The 18,107-nt window shown below is 40.6% G+C and overlaps 1 protein-coding gene across 1 annotated transcript in view; it reads left to right on the forward strand.

Moving 5' to 3' along the window:
- LOC126298730 (exportin-4-like) overlaps positions 1-18,107 on the forward strand; it is a 196,533-nt gene that overhangs the window by 20,503 nt on the left and 157,923 nt on the right. Inside the window, exon 3 of the mRNA XM_049990169.1 lies at positions 8,249-8,421. Within this exon, the coding sequence (XP_049846126.1) occupies positions 8,249-8,421 (173 nt within the window). The remainder of the gene's footprint in view (positions 1-8,248; positions 8,422-18,107) is intronic.

The following is an 18,107-nucleotide window of genomic DNA, read 5'->3' on the forward strand; positions in this document are numbered from 1 at the left end:
CCAGCCTTTCGCACACTCAAACGGCAGCTGGAAGGGAACGTCATCTCATTCACTACACGCTGCAGTGAATCCTGTAACTCGCCATTTACAGAGTGGGAGCTCCTCAGTGCCCTTCTACATTGCCCCAACACAGCTTCTGGGCCTGATAGCATCCACAGCTTGATGTGGATAGCTATCGGCCCATCAGCCTCACCAATGTTCTTTGTAAGCTGCTGGAACGTATGGTATGTCAGCGGTTGGGTTGGGTCCTGGAATCAAATGGCTTGCTGCCTCCATGTCAGGGCAGCTTCTGCCAGGGTCGCTCTTCCACTGATAATCTTGTGTCCATCGAGTCTGCCATCTGAACAGCCTTTCCAGATGTCAACACCTGATTGTCGTCTTTTATGACTTATGTAAAGCATACAACACGAACTGGCGACATCATATCCTTGCCACATTGTATGAGTGGGGACTCTGGAGACCACTCCCGATTTTTATCCAAAACTTCCTGTTGCTCCATACTTTCCGTGTCCAAGTTGGTGACTCCCATAGTTCCATCCATATCCAGGAGAATGGAGTCCCACAGGGCTCTGTATGGAGCGTCTCTATATTTTTAGTACCCATTAACGGTCTAGCAGCAGCTGTCAGGCCCTCCGTCTCACCTTCTCTGTATGCAAACGACTTCAGCATTTCGTACTGCTGCTCCAGTTCTGTTGTTGCTGAGCGGCGCCTCCAGGTTGCCATCCACAGGGCGCAGTCATGGGCTCTGGCCCATGGCTTCCTGTTTTCAGTCGCAAAGTCGTGTGTCATGCACTTCTGTCGGCGATGTACCGTTCATCTGGAACCCGCACTTTACCTTAATGACTATCCACTCATATCAATTCCTAGGACTGGTGTTCAATACTTGATTGACTTACCTCCCTCATCTTCATCAGCTTAAGCAGGAGTGCTGTCAGCATCTCAATACCCTTAGTTGCCTGAGCAACACCAATTGGGGTGCAGATCGCTCTACGCTGTTGCAGCTCTACAGAGCTCTTGTCGAATCCCGAATTGACTATGGGAGTGTGGTTGATGGTTTGGCTGCACCTTCAGCATTGCATTTACTTGACCCTGTGCACCACTGTGGTGTCTGATTAGCGACAGGAGCTTTTAGGACGAGTTTGGTGACCAGCGTCCTGGTGGAGGCTGGTGTCCCTTCACTGCAGATCAGATTTGTGCAACTGCTTGCCAGTTACGCAGCACCCATTTGTAGTCTCCCTGAGCATCCGAATTACCATCTCCTTTTCCCACTTGTGACAGTCCATCTCCCGCATCGGTGTCCCAGATCGGGTCTTAACGATTGCTGTTCACGTACGGTCCCTTCTTTCCGAACTGGAGTCCTTCCCTTTACCACCTCTACTTGTGGTCCGTTCACGTACACCTCCATGGTGTATGCCTTGGCCACAACTTCATCTGGACCTTTTGCATGGCCCTAAGGACTCCGTTAACCCCACTGCTCTCCGCTGTCACTTCCTGTCGATTCTTGACATGTTCTGGGGCTCTAAAGCGGTTTACACTGACGGCTCAATGGCTGATGGTCACATAGGCTTCACATATGTTCATGGAGGACATATTGAGCAGCACTCCTTGCCATTTGGCTGCAGTGTTTTCACTGCAGAGCTGGCGGTTATATCTTGTGCTCTTGAGTACGTCCGCTCATGCCCTGCCGAGTCATTTGTCCTGTGTACTGACTCATTGAGCAGCCTACAAGCTATCAACCAGTGCTACCCTCGCCACCCTCTGGTAGCATCCATTCAGGATTCCATCTATGCCCTGGAACTGTCCCGCCGTTCCGTGGTGTTTGTGTGGACCCCAGGACACGTCGGAATCCCCAGCAATGAACTTGCCGACAGGCTGGCCAAACAGGCAATGCGGAAACTGCTTCTGGAGATAGGCATCTCCAAAGCTGACCTGCGTTCTGTCTTACACTGCAGGGTTTTCCGGCTTTGGGAGACAGAATGGTATAACAGCACGCACAACAAACTGTGTGTCTTTAAGGAGACTATGAATGTGTGGAAGTCTTCCATGCAGGCCTCTCGCAGGAAATCAGTTGTCCTCCGCTGGCTCCGCATTGGCCATACGTGGCTAATGCATGGTTACCTACTCCGTTGTGAGGACCAACCTCAGTGTTGCTGTGGCTCCCAAATGACAGTCATCCACCTCTTGCTGGACTGCCCACTTTTAGCCACTCTGCGGCAGACTTTCAACTTTCCCAGCACCCTGCCTTCGGTGGTGGGCGACAATGTCTCCACAGCAGCTTCCGTTTTACGTTTTATCCATGACAGTGGGTTTTATTCTTGTATGTAGGTTTTAGCGCATGTCCTTTGTCCCTCTTCGTCTTCCACCCTAGTGCTTTTAGGGTGGAGGTTTTAATGTGTTGCAAAGTGGCTGACTTTCCCTTTGTATTCTCGTGGTTGTCCAGCCACTGTAATCTGATTTCATGTTTTACTCTCTTCTGTTTCTAGTGTCTCTTGTTTTCTTGTCCTCTTTTGTTTCTTTTAGTGTTTGTTGCCTTCCCTTCATTCTTGTGGCTTTTCCTTTCTTTCCATTTTGTGTTTTATGTTTCGTCCGTTTTATTCTCACACGTGTGGCATTGTTTTATTAGGAACAAGGGACTGATGACCTCGTAGTTTGGTCACTTCTCCTGCCTTTAAACCAACCAATATTTTATTAGCAGTAGGGGAAGTGTGATCATTTATGGATTGATTTTTCACTTCATTGTTGTTGGTTGATCATTACGTCAATTATTTTATCAAAACTGGACATACTTGCCAACAGTGAGTTATCCACAATTGCTGTTTGTAGAAAACACTTATTTTCTGTCTGTTAATTGCTGTTTTGCTATCTCAAACTGACTGGATTTGGGTGATGTGAAACTGGTTGTTCCATTAAGACTGGTTACTCTGTAGAGAAAGGATCTGAAGATGAGCAATGCTGGCCAAAACTGGTCAGTTTGAGATAATCAACAGATGAAAAATAAGTCTATTTATGTCAATAATTTCTCTGTATAATGAAAGAAGAAAAAGGTTGGGGGTAATAAAGAATTCTTAAGTTTCCAGCAAAGTAAGTGCATTGGTGATAAATGTACTGTTAAAAAAAGATCCTAGCCTACAAGTATTGCCTAGAGCCACAAAAAAACTGTACTAGTTTCATTCATGTCACAAAATTATTTCAGTGTTGTGTAAGGACTTGTGTTCTGGAGGAGATGGCTGCAAATCATGGGAGGAGATGGCTGCAAATCATGGTCTGGCTGCTGTGATTTTCCTTAGATTAGTTTTGAGGAATACGAGAAACTTATTTGAATTCTGCCAAAGCCTTATCCTTGCACAACTGAGTGGTAGACCATAAAGAAAGGGACGGGAGAATTCCATTTTCATATCTTGTGATGTTTTGTCATCCTTAAATACGAGGGCTATCCACAAAGTACATTACGTTTTGGAATTAAAAATAAAGTATTGGAATTTTTTTTTATTATATACAGATGAAAGCCACACTTAAATACTACTTTTCTACATAGTTGCCATTTAAATTAAGGCACTTATCATAGCGATGGACGAGCTTGGAAATTCCTTCGTCGTAAAATTCGGCCACCTGCGCATTCAATCACGTGCTTACCTCTTCTTGAAGCTGTGCATCGTCATCAAAACGCTGCATAGACAATCACTTCTTCATTGCTGTGAATAAGTGGAAGTCGCTCGGTGCCAGGTCGGGACTGTACGGTGGATGAGGAAACAACCCCCACTTAAAAGATTCGAGAACTTCACGAGTGGCATTTGCCGTGTGGGCCTGGGCATTGTCGTGAATCAGCAAGATCTTTGAGCCCAACTTTCCCCTGCGCTTGTTTTGTATTACTCTTCTGAGGTTGTGCAGAGTTTTGCAATACCTTTGACAGTTTATTGTAGTGCCTCTTTCCAGTAAATCCACAAAAATCACACCTTTTCTGTCCCAAAAGACAGTCGTCACATGGTTGAAGGCGCAGGCGGCCGAATTTTACGGCGAAGGAATTTCTAAGCTCGTCCATAGCTACGATAAGTGCCTTAATTTAAATGGCAACTATGTAGAAAAGTAGTATTTAAGTGTGGTATATGATAAAAAAATTCCAATACTTTATTTATTTTTAATTCCAAAACTTAATGTACTTTGTGGATAGCCCTCGTATCCTGATGGCGTGTTGCATATCAGGCACATGTCGTGAAAAAATTGTGAGTTATGAAAGGTAAAAACTTTTCTCTCTCTTTGTGGCACTGCTTTATAATGTATTAATACTGCCTCATAAAGATCAAAGTTAGGTGGGTAGCAATTTATTTTCTCTTCTTATACTTTAATGTATCTTTGTTGTTGTAGTGATTACTTATGATGGAGCACAAAAATTGAAACCCTAGTGAATGAGCAACGCACTGTTAAAGTCAGATCATAGCATATTAGTGTTGGTGATAGCCATAACATAAGTGTACTAGTTACAGTTTCATTCATCTCACAGAATTGTATCACTATTCTTGAAGTCTATTTCATGAGAACAGCCAGACAAGACTCTCACTTGCTCCTCTGCCCCTGAGCCAATTTAAGATACACTTTAATCTTCCATTATTTGCTGAATTTTATTATAGAATCAGTGTCGTACCATATTTGATTTACTCTGACTGTTTTACTATAACGCTTATATTAATGTATGAGGCATTTGATTGATAATGAGACAGACTATCACCCCCCCTCTCCCTCTTTCTTGTGCGCTATTATCCCCTCATATTGGTGGTTAAGTGGATACATATCTTGACTACAAATCTGAAACCTTGAAGTTCAGACACATGATTGGCCATAGACTCTTTTTTGGTACTTAATGTGGCTTTTGCATTATGCTCTAAGGATGTGGAGAATACGAAGTTCAAGTGTGATGTGCAGTTCATAGTGTGTGTTGAGCTCCTAAGTCCCAACCAATTGGTCAGGTGAGCGAATTCCAAGATCAGAGGAAGAAAAAGGCACACTATCTCCATCCTGCAATGTGGTGTTAAAGCCAACCATCTGGTTCACCAATTCAATTTTCTCAATTAAAGAAAAAGTGTTACAATTTTGGGCTGTCGTCAGCTTGCATCTTACATTCTACTTTGTTACTTGTAGATGTGAAATTGATCCATTTTGTATTATATGCCTTTCCAAATGCCAAATGTGTACTGAAAGATCACAGTCTACTGTTACTTATATCAGACAATTACTGTATGTTAGCATTTGTGTAAGGAGTCCAGATGTCACACTTTGTGTTGACCTTCCACAAATCCAGTTTCATGTTGCAATAGTTCTGAAGCGAGAACTGCCCCCTTATGAATGTATGGCTGAGAAAAATGGCGCAATACTGAAGACACTGGAGTTCTACTTGAGATGGTTACACTTCTAATCTTTATTGAGCCATCCAGTCACAGGTTTTCTAAGGTTTTATTAAATTGCTTGAGGCAAACGACAAAAAAAATAAATAATTGTGATATAATTCTGTTTAATTCATTTTCCTTTTTGTCAGTATAAGACCGATTGCAAACATTCAATCTATCTCTAATTAATTGCTTTTGATGGAAGACACTTTCTGGATTATAACTTAAATTTTCACATAGTAAAAGTTGATTCTGTTGTAATGTAGAACACTTTCAGCTGTAACATAAAACTACATGAAATTACTCATCTCTCTTCATATCAGTATTTTTACTGATTTTACTTTATCAGTTTTTCTGATATGATACAAGTTTACACATTTAGTTTCCTTTTTAGAAATTATCCCCAATGTTACTAACGTTTATTGGAAGCCGGGACCATCTCTTGTGTGCAGTGATATGATAGGTTTTGTGGAGGATACCTTCCCTGAACTAATCTCATGAAGGCTGATACAAGAGCACTGCTCAACTTACTTTTGGACACTTTCTTTAAAAAGAATTCTCAGGAACTGAATTATCTCAGTCATTGTATTAGCTGAAAATACTTCAATACATGTAACATGTTTCTTATAAAAACATTTTAATTAATTAAAATGACAGTAAAATGTTTTGATAACTTTCAAAAGATAAAAGGATGAAACTAACTTTCACACAATGTGTCACTGCCAAGTAACATAGCTTGATGATACTTAGACCATACTGAGAATGAACTGCTATAGTATAGTACAGTAGGTAACTGAAACAAAGACATAATGAGATGAACAGAAATGACACTTTTATTCAAACACAATAATTACACTGAACTCCCCGAATTCCTGATTGTCACTCGGACATTACAAAAGGTGGTACATGGTTCTTAATAGGGTGTAAGATCACCGTGGATGATAATACATGCTCTGCAATTTACTCTCATGCTAGCTGCAAGGTTGGTGTGGAGTTCTTGTTGTAGGGCATTCCATTCCTCCACCAGTACTGTTGACAACAGCTAGGTGGTCGTTGGTGCATGCAAATGTGCTATGATATGTCTTTCCAATGCATTCTATACGTTCTTGATGGGATTTAAATTGGGAGAACGGGCAGACCAGTCTATTTGCCGAGTACCCACTCGGGCTGAGAGCTGCTCCACCTGCGCTGTTCAATGTGGTTGTGCATTGTCATCCATAAAAATGATTTCAGGGCTGAATGCACCCCTTGAAAGACACACACTGGGAAGGGGCACAGTGTCACAATAATGTAGACTGGTGAGTGTACCATTTCAAAAGATTTGGAGATCAATACAACCATTCAACGTTATGCCTCCCCACACCATAATAATGCCTGGACCACGAAAGCAGTCATGATTGAAAATGTTCCTGGGTGCATTACGTGTTTCTACATCTCACCATATGTGGGTACATCCAGCATTGATGGGTGTATATTCAGTTATGAAGAAAATTTTTAGCATTTTTGTAGCGATTTTCATTTTTGCATGTTTTTAGCCCTTTTATCCTGATGTCTACCTGGTTCAGTCAACGTATTATATACGTGATTTGCAGACGAGATAAATGGGCAACCATGAAAGTCCTCCAATTCTGTTTTGGCCCCCTGAATCTTGCTTGAATTTAGCCTTCAGTGTATAAATAGCAATTTGATTCCAAAGGCACAGTGTAATTCTGATGTCTTACTTGGTTGACACAATAGGACATGTCATGATAGAAGCTGTGTCACCTAATGATGGGCAGTTTTCCAGTAGTTTCAGCAGGTGCTTGCAGAATGACGGAAGTAAAAGGTGGTACTTTGGTTTGACATCTTTAGATGTCGTTCTGTGTATTCATTTCTAAGCAATAGTATGACGGCAACACTGATGGTTGCCATCTTGAAGTGCAAATATGTGTGTGTATTTGTGATGGAAGCTAATAATAATAAACAAACATTACATAAAGTATAGGTTGATAATTATTCAAATTCATCGTCATAATATTTTTTGAAAATGATTGCGATTCAGCTGTCGTTAGTCGTTGGTGATTAATCATTTCTTGAGAAGTCCGTGGAATACAGTGGCTAGATTTGGGACCAACTATCCACAGTGAGGTTAGTAGACTGTTGATTAGTTTTCTCTCTCTCTCTTTTTATGGTTTCTGGATTGCTGTATTCCTGTGTATAGTCAGGTGTGTCTCCTTTTTTATGGTTAAACACTAGTCCACAGTGTGTTATCTAGTGATTAGCATCACTGTCTCTCTTTTGATAAGTCCTGGGTTCAATTTTCAGCCAAGTCTGAAATTTTCTTCACTTTGGGACTGGGTGTCTGTCTTGTCCTATTTATTTTATCTCATTTTCATTGACGTGCAAGTCACCAAAGTGACGTCAAATAGAAAGACTTGAACCAGGCAGCCGAACAACACCAGACAGGGTCACCTGGCCAATGATGTCATACAATCATTGCATTTCCTGGAACACTAATTAACACTTTTTTTCCTCATTATATTCTGAGTTTTGGAATTACATTTTTTATTGTCCTATTGTTCATTTTCGTTTGAGTGAAATTCGTTATCTAAAATTCACCAATAATGTGCCAAGAAAAAGTCTTTTTTTTTTTACGTATTTCTATGCTGCTGTCTATTATTTAAGGAATGAATTGTTAAAGAACATAAGTAGCTACTTCTTGACTGACAGTGTAGCATTGGTTTCTTTTTTCTTCTGAATGTGCTGAATTATACTTTTCCTGTACTTCTGTTGATGGCAATTGTCAGTTAATATGCAGTTGATTATGTTACATTTTACCGCATCCTTCAATTTCAAGATATAACTCATGCTTTCAACCTGACCTTTTGCAGAAACATCAAAAGTGGACCATGTTTTATTTGAAGCAATAAACTTGCTGAAAGAAGCTTTGATTAGAGAGTGGGTATTGTTACCTGAAGCAGAGAAGGAAACATTATTAACTTATTTGATGGAGTATGCACTACATAAAACGATGCCATCTTTTGTTCATCACAAATTATTGCAGGTAAGCCTATGTTAAAGAAATTAGCTTATGCACCACATATGTTTGTTGTAAGCGGATTGCAGTAAAATTATTTGCATTATTTGTGTTATAATAGTAATGGTGAAATGCGTCAGCTGAGTCATAGCTAAGTTAAAAGGGCACATTACCTAAGGGTAAATGTTGTGATGTGCCAATAGACAGGCGAATCAATGACTTACTGGTTTTCAGAGACATTTTTTCATTTACAATGTAAAACACTGATAGCAAACCCTTGTGTAACTGTTACAGGAAAGAATACTGTTTTCATGTGCTAGCTAGAGTGCTGGTCGTCAAATTATTTGCTTAAGGCAGATGAACACCATTGAGACTGCACTACTAGGATTTGATTTTGTTAATTTCAGTATTGGGGAAGGGGGGGGGGGGGGGGATTTTCACATGGGTATGTGATCCGAAAAATACTGCAGACTCTAACAACCATTTTAAACACGTGCAGGAACTGTTCAAAAGGAAAATTGTTGTGGAAGATTTGCAAATAAGTCAGTGGGCTACAACTGAATTTCAGGATCTGCCTTTTCAATTTGCACTGCAGATGTACCGGCAAATTATATTAAAACCAAATTCCAACTGATTTAAGTCACTAATTCTATCGTCAGATTTTGTCACAACTCCATTTTAACGTTGAATCAGTGTCTCCCTTTTCCAGAATTTTCTTTCACTTACAATTAGTCTAAGGCTGTGTTCTACGTGAGCGACAGAAGCGAGCAACAGTGTGCGATAGCTTCAGGTGACAAAACACTACCACAGGTGTACTTATGGAAGTGTCCTACGTGAGTGACATCTGTGTCACTGCCTGTCTCCCACTGCAACTGGCGACGTTTGAATTCAATCGTGTTTGAATCTTGTCACTGCAGCACGCACAACACAGAGCAACAGCCAACGTGTCTTCTTGGCAAAGCAGTGGAGCAGACGTGACAGCAGCTGTGAATTACTTAACATCTGATTTTAAGAAAACTATTCGGTGAAAAAAAATTTGATTCTTTCGCAACCTATAGTTTGATATCCTTAAATGATAAAGGTCAGATTTGATTTTCATTATTCGTCATAGTTACTGTGCTTTTAAGAATCTGCAGAGAGAAAATCACATTGTGTAGACTTTCCATATAGTTTATTTAAGGGAATTTAAGGGAGGACGACGGTTCAATCCCATCTCCGGCCATCCTGATTTAGGTTTTCCGTGATTTCCCTAAATCATTTCAGGCAAATGCTGGGATGGTTCCTTTGAAAGGGCACGGCCGCTTTCCTTCCCAATCCTTCCATATCCCGAGCTTGCGCTCCGTCTCTAATGACCTCGTTGTCAACAGGACGTTAAACACTAACCACCAACCACCACCTACCACCATGCAGCAGTGCTACTCAGCTGGTGTTGGAGTACTGGTTATACTTAGTGTGTTGTAGTCCCTGATAATACATAACCTTGAACTGAATATCACACAAGACTAATTTAGTTCCATTGTATTGCATGGGCACTAAAAGACATTTGGTAGAAAGTCAAAATTATAGGGGCCAGCACCTACCTCTAGGCCACTCCTTCAGCAGCAAATGTGAGTTTGTGTGCTGACAGATTCCAAGTGGGACTTTTTTCAATATACACTGTAGAGACTGCTGAGTGCTGTGGTTTCTGTATAAAACTTCCCATTTGGTACCCCTGTGTCTGTCTTTCTGTCTGTCCATTCGCGTTTTATCATACCCGACATCTGGGAAAAGAAAAGAGAGCTGCAGAATGCACTGGTTTTATATTAGCTTTTGAGGACCTCTGTATATTTTCATTTTTACCATCTAAAATAGTAAAGTCATCATCAACCAAAAGGTTGGTTCAAACACCACATTGCTTTACTAGACATGGTCCTTTGGGAATTGTGATGCCAGTACTTCCTTCGATCTCGTAACTGACTGATTCAGCCAGTTATGAGTGGTACTGTGGCTTACCATGGACTCCTAACTCCAGTGAAACTTGACAGTTTTTATGTTAGCAAACAATGGCAGAGGCAAAAAAAGTGAAAAGTGAAACATAAAAATTCCAAGACTGACTGGTGATTGAACCTGAGACTTTCAGGTATAGTCTGGCGCATTACCACTGAGCCACAATGTTTACTGTACTTGGTGTAAAGTCAATTTCATTGAACTGTGAATGCGTACCTTAATTTAAGTTATAATGCTATTAAGGCTACTGACCTTCACATTGGATTGAAAACTGCAACAACTGTTGACCCTAGGATATTGAAAGTGAGACCTTCTAAATGCTGTTGAATGTGACACCCTGCTTACACTGAATGCTTTTCAGTGCCTCAGAACAACTTGGGATGCGAACAGGTTCTGTTTGATCCATTTCTATGAGGCTTTCATGTGGTGTGGATGTGGCTTTTAGGGCCTCTGTGCCTGAGTGAAGCCATCTTATCTCATAATGCTAGATGCAGCAAACTGTGAGGCAATCGAGTTGGGACACATTGGCTTACAAAACTAGTCCCATTTCTAGTGTGCAGAACTGATATACTGCCACCAGCCATCTGATGAAAACTTCCCATAGTGAAACTGGTATGTAAGGTCTTATTCATCCAAAAAACATTTGTGTTCCACAATATTCATCTTTATTGAAAATCTACAAATGATGAAGTGACCTTGGAATTAGAGCAATGATAAACCTCTTGTTTGGAACTAATAAATGCTGCTGGTCTGAACTGTAACAGATCATTGCACTTGCTACTTAGGAGGTTCAGCAGTATCTTAGATGAAACACAAAAAGAAAAAAGTGTGTTCAGGTGTATATTTTTGCGATAGTTGTGTAAAGTGCCATATTTTATATTTGTGGCTGCTTAGTCATTTACTTTCATTTGTGCGTATCCTTCATACCAACAACAAATATCTAGACACTCCTGAAGACCTTTCTGTGACTAGGAGTGACTGAAGTTGGTGAAGATCACTTATATTTCAGCAAACCATGCAATGCCACCGCGCCTTCCCAATCTCGCCGACTCTTCCACATCTCACGTCCCCCCTTTCAAACACACACACACAAAAGACAAGGACACAATAGCCCCGGTTAGATTCCCAGCAGGGGACTGGGTGTTGTGTGTCCTTCATCATAATTTTCATTATCATTGACACACAAGTCGCCGAACTGATGCCATCTAAAAAGACTTGCAATACAGCGGCTGAACCCCGAAGGGGATATCCTGACCAATAAATGCCATACAATCATTTCATTTTTTTCTTCATTTGCTGCTGTTGTAGCATATTGATGTTTCTATTATTGGTATACACTGTCCAGTTGCATTATTGTGACCACCTGTCAAAATTATGAACAACCACTTTCTGTGGTGCTAACCTCTGTGAGACGTGCAGGAACAGAATCATTTAGGTTCTGGAAGGTACCAACGGGTATGTGGAGCCATGACGTCTCTGGTATCGTGGCCAGCTGCACTAGGTTTCTCAGTTGAGGATCCATGACATATACAGCCCAGTTGAGTTGGTCCCACAGATTGTTGATTGGGTTTTAATTTAGGAGTTTAGTGGCCACCGGATTATAGTAGGCTCATTCTGGTGTTGTTTGAACCACACATGTACACTGTGAGCTGTGTGACACGTTGCATTGTCCTACTAGTAATTTCCAGCATACCAAGGAAAACCAAACTGAATGAAGGGGGGACATGGTTCCCAAGGATAGATACATACTTTTACTGATCCATTTTGCCTTCCTCAATTATCAGGATCACTCAGGGAATGCCATGAAAACATTCCCCAGATCATAACATTCGATTCTTTGGCCTGAACCCTTTCCTTTCAGACATTTCACACCTATACACCAATGGCTAACTGTCTGATGAAGCACAAAATATGATTTATCTAAAAAGTCCGCTTGTCACCTCTCAGTGGACATCCAGTTGTGGTATTGGCATGCAAATTCCTGCTTTTGTCATTGATGAACGGCAGCCAGAATGGGTACATCAACCAAACACCGTCTGCAGAGGCCAACACGCAGCAATGTTCGCTGAATAGTCTTTGAGGAGACATGCCCCTTGGTTCATCTGGGCAGTCAGTTGTTCAACAGTTGCATGTCTAATCACCTCTACACTTCTGCAGCCATTGTTCACCACTGATATCTATGGCTTGTGGTGCACCGCAGTTCTCTCGGTGCGTGTTTTGGATAGTGGCATTTTGCCATCCATGGTGTACTTTAACCACAGTGACACGTGAACAGTTTACAAACTTGGCCATTTCAAAAATGGTTCTACCCTTGCCCTAAAAGCCAACAATCGTGCTCTTTTGGATGTCGGATACATCAATCTGTTTCCACATTATGACAACAGCTCCACTGTTTTCTGCATGCCCCCGACTTGCTGTATATATCCTCCACTGCTGTGCTGCCACCTGGTGCCTGTGAGTGGCCATTACAAGTTGATGTCTGTGAAGTAATGGGCGAGTTGCGGTGCCCTGAAAATATTCTAAGTTTAGAGTTAGCGTGGCCGCACGGGCCGTTCGGCGGGCAGCGGCTGTGTGGTGCCGAGCATCAGCTGGTGCAAGAGAGGTAGCCCCAGAACATGGCCCAGGCCGACCGAGTGGCTGGGAATTCCGTGTTGATGCAATGTCGAGGACTGTGCTTTGTGTCGACAAAGAAGATGTGTATGCAGGGAGTGCCAAAGATGGCGGACTGTGTGAAACCATAATAGTAGACATTTCACAGTTCATGTAGAAATTAATAGTAGCCAGAGGAATAATAGTACCTTAAAAAGAAACATGTACATTACCATTATTTGCATGATGATTGTGATGGTGTAATCAGATTTTCAATATGTTTATTAGTTTAAAGATTAGTAACCGACTGTAAATTATATAAGAAACACCCAGCAACGAATTTCCAAAATCTAAACGTTTCATCTGATTTTGTCAATTGATGTGTATTTAGAAAAGCTATTAGTATAAACCTAAATTGGTATGAATTACAAGCATGTAACTTGAATAGTACATGCGTTATTGGAGGTCAAAGTGGCCGATTACTATTGATCGCATTAAGCCATATGTACTCCACAGTTACACAAAAAAACGGTAACTTATAAATATATATGTGTGTCTATGTCTTTGTTTATATCTGATATATACTATTCATGAAGAAATTGGTTAAATATTTACTGTGTTTTAGAAAGAACAGACACATTAGGCTACTGGCGTACCTTTTGTTTCTATTCCTTTGATATGAGTTTATTTGATTTGTGTATGTATTTAATAATGTGTGTTAAAGCATGTTTATGGTTCAGCCGTAGGAATATTTATTTAATTTCAAGATATTTAAATATAAAGCCAGTATTTCGTATGTGTTTCAATATGTTTATGAGTGTGCATTGGCTTGAAGACATGGCGGGAGTACTCTAACCAATTACAGTGCTCGTTAATGGGGAGACTTGATGGAAGTGCTGGACACAAGAGTGTTGGACGGGAAGCAGCAACATACGGTCACAGGAAAGAGAGTGGAGCAGTTTTGCGCATGGTTGCAGGAGATAGAAATATTTCGTAGTGGTGACTTGGGCACTTTTGAGATTTCCATGGCTTCTGCAGTGAAGACGTAGTATGCATTTATAAGTGTGTAATGTAGCGGTGGAGGTTAAAGTTTATGATTCACGTAAAGTTAATTTGTCAACGGAGGAAAGTAAGATTTCTGATTTGAATTTATGTAGTGATTTAAATGGTGTATCAGCAGATAAGGTTGCTGAGAGGAGTATTTATGGTGATGATGGCTTAGGCATTGATGTATTATTTCAGGAAGATAGTCTTTAACAGTGAATTGATGTGTAATTTTGTTGAAGCTGCAAGTGCCGATATTTTGGAGGGGGAAAAACAGTAAAGTTGTGCATACTGTGGGTAGTGAATTGGCGAAATGTGTGGAAGAACTAACAGAAAATTTAGATTGGGCTGAAGTAAATAGCATGGATGGGGATAGTTTGTGTAATGAAGTTCGTATGAATTGGTATATGAAGGAGGAGTGTGATTTTAGTGTGACTGATTGATGTTGTTACGGTCGTTACTGTTGCATATGTGGAAACGAGAGAAGATTTAAGATTGCTAGAGGTTTAGAAAAGGGAAGGAATGAATTTGGGCCAAAGGAAATAATTAATGAATTATTTTAGGATGAACATGAGATGGAGGGATGGATAGAACAGGATGTGTGTATGCTAGAATTGGTGAAAGAGAAGGGACGAGATGTAGAAAATGATTTAGTAAGGAAGAAATGTTTAGCATGAAAAGAAATGGTAAATGTACAGCCAATTATTGAAATTAAAGTTGGCAAAGAAATGGTAGATGCACTGATAGATTCAGGTAGTAGTGTGTCAGCAGTGTCGGAAAGTTTTATGAACATGATCAAAAATAGGAAACAGGTAATCTTCCCATTCACCGGCGTTCAGATTAAAACTGCAGTTGGTGGTATGAGTAAGCCAATAAGACAAAAAATGCTTTTAGAGTGACACAAGAAGTGCTTAAAAAATTGCGTGTAAGTGAAAGTGCATTAAAAAAATATATTTCTTGTCCAAAAAATTGTTAATGCATAACTGAAATGTAGACATTTATTGAATATGCTGTTCAATTCATAATTTATGTTAGTTTAAGTTTATTTCGAAATTCATGGTGCTCCCACACTACTACAAAAATTTTGTAAACATTATTGGCCTGGCGTTTTAATCCTTTAATTCTGTTCTTTGTAATTTGTTTTATATGTACTTGGATGAACTGAAGGATATTACTTATAAACATTCTGGCAAGCCAGAATGTTAATAAGTGGAGGTGTGTGAGGTAACAGGCGAGTTGTGGTGCCCTGAAAATATTCTAAGTTTGGAGTTAGCGTGGCCGCATGAGCCTTTCGGCGGGCAGCGGCTGCATGGTGCCGAGCATCGGCCGGTGCAAGAGGGGTAGCCCCAGCACATGGCCCAGGCCGACCGAGTGGCTGGGAATTCTGTGTTGATGCAATGTCAAGGACTGTGCTTTGTGTCAATGAAGGAGATGTGTATGCAGGGAGTGCCAAAGATGGCGGACTTTGTGAAACCATAATAGTAGACATTTCACATTTCATGTAGAAATTAATAGTAGCCAGAGGAATAATGATACCTTAAAATGAAACATGTACATTACCATTATTTGCATGATGATTCTGATGGAGTAATCAGATTTTCAATATGTTTATTAGTCTAAAGATAAGTATCTGACTGTAAATTATACAAGTAACACCCAGCAATGAATTTCCAAAATCTAAACAGTTCATCCGATTTTGTCGGTCAAAGTGTCTTTAGAAAAGCTATTAGTGTAAACATAAATCGGTATGAATTACAAGCATGTAACTTGAATAGTACATGTGTTGTCAGAGGTCAAAGTGGCCGATTATTATTGATCACGTCAGGCCATAAGTACTCCACAGTTACATGAAAAAACAGTAGCAGCACCCTTATAAATATATTCGTAGTATGCATTTACAAAAGAGTATCTCGCAAGCTATGTTGTTGTTCGTAACTAATTACGTGACATAGGAATCTATTGTTTCCCTGTTATTCAATTTGTATTTTATTTAATTGCTGGACCATCAACACCAATAAGTGTTTTGCATTAATAAACAGCATTCTTAAAGGTACTTCTGCTATCTTACTCATCACTTAATCTCATTAAAAATGGTACCTGCAGATTTTATTTAATTGCAATCTTTTATTTATAAATTTCTATGTCACATTCAAAATTCGCAATTGCCAAGTGATAGGAACCTTCGGTCATGCAATTCATGTTTAAATTCATATTGTATACTTTAGACTCAACAGTATTTGGCTTGTAATGCGGCAACCATGTATTCCAGCCTCTAGACAATGAAACCAGCCAAAACTTCTAATATTTCAACTCTTGAGTCTGAGGGTACGTTGTTGAAGGCCACTCATCACATTTTCTGTTTTGAAAGCCCGCATGTCAAACATACACGTGCTCACATTTATGTGAATAGGGTCGTGTGTGCGTGTGCGTGTGTGCGTGCGCGTGTGCGTGCGCGCGTGTCCTTGGTAAGCCAGTGAATGTGAATATGAAATGTAAGCTGAGGTGATGGAGCAATATGTAATATAGCCCAAGTTCTATGTAATGGTAATGTTTCTCAATTTGTTACAGTATTGGCTGTGATGTATAGATAGTAATTAAAGCTCTCACAGTAGTTTCATTATGTGCTGCATAGATACTTCTGACAGGTGCAGATGCAAAGGGAGGGAGGCCACGTCATGAGGGTCATACCCCTCCCCCCCCCCCCCCCCCCCCCCCCCCCCCCAACCCAAAGCAAAGTTTCAGTAAAAACATTTATATTTGTACGTGTAGTCACTTAAAATTTTCTCCTCTAACTTGCCTCAGTTTTTGAACAGCTCTGAAGGAACCATAGTTGTTAATGCTGCATTTGATGTTCTTGAAGTAGCCAGTGAGAAATATTGAAACAGATGACGTCAGCTTGAGAATGCACTCTCTTTTGAATGGCTAATACAATTTCCCTCCATTGCGTTTTCAGCAGTGGTGAACGAATCTGTTTTACTTTTGTTGCGGTAACCTCATCCCTAAGGATTACGAAGGCACTGTATTGAAGTGGTGCATGTTGTACGGATTTATAGCCAGAGAAAGAAATTGTGTGAAGTGTGGTGGAGCTATGAGCCTTATTGCTCATAAATAAGGTACTGATGGGATTAGTGGAGCTGTAAAAAGGAAGGTGATTGAGTTAGTCGCAACATTTAAAAAAACTTTGTTTGCGGGAAGCATATTAAGTCTTATAAAAATTTTACCATTAAAATACCTATGAGTTAAAAGGTGTATGGACTTTTTAATAACAGGTGAACTGCCTATAAGAAAGAAGACAATTGTAGACTTGTAAAACGCCTGTAGAAAACTGTGTGTGGAAATATGAAAGGAAGAGGCATTCTAAGCACACTTGTGCACAAAGCACACGAAATATCGTATATGTAGGCCAGATGATCTGAACAATGCAGAAGAGGTGCTGATTCTGCTGTGGCAGAGCACTGCATTTTCCACAGACATGTGATGAATCATGATGACACAAAATTGTCGCAGCAAACAAACACCTTCTGGGATTGTATTCTCAAAGAGACAATGGAGATCCAACTACATGATGAGCCAATAAATAAGGCCAGCAGCTTTCCATTAAGCAAGGCCTGGGACCAAGCCCGGAGTATGATCAAAGCACAGCAGCTGTTTACACAGAAAACCACTTCCATCAGGATACAGCTGCAGAAGTACTGTGGTCTGTGATCCGTCACACGGCGCCGCACTTCCCCCACCACCAGGTGGTGTGCTTCCCAACCACCACACCCAGATCATTCTCAGAGGTGGCCAGATGGAGGGTGCATGAAAGTGTGTGTGTGTGGGGGGGGGGGGGGGGGGGGGTGAAGGTATATAAAGTCAGCATCCATCAGAGGTAATTCATCCTCCATGAACAACTGAAGATGACAAGAAATTGGCTTTTCGAAATATCATGCCTGTTGAACGACGCCACCTGTATGAATACCTGAGGGATATTAAATATTTCGGTGCACTGGGAAAACATTAAATCTTGAAATGCAATGAAGTCCATGCCATGCACAGTGTTTTATAATTGTCTGTATTTTATAATTTTTGCCACACGCTTTCCAGTAATTTCA

This window comes from Schistocerca gregaria, chromosome X (genome assembly GCF_023897955.1).
Source record: "Schistocerca gregaria isolate iqSchGreg1 chromosome X, iqSchGreg1.2, whole genome shotgun sequence".
NCBI classification, from domain to species: domain Eukaryota; kingdom Metazoa; phylum Arthropoda; class Insecta; order Orthoptera; family Acrididae; genus Schistocerca; species Schistocerca gregaria.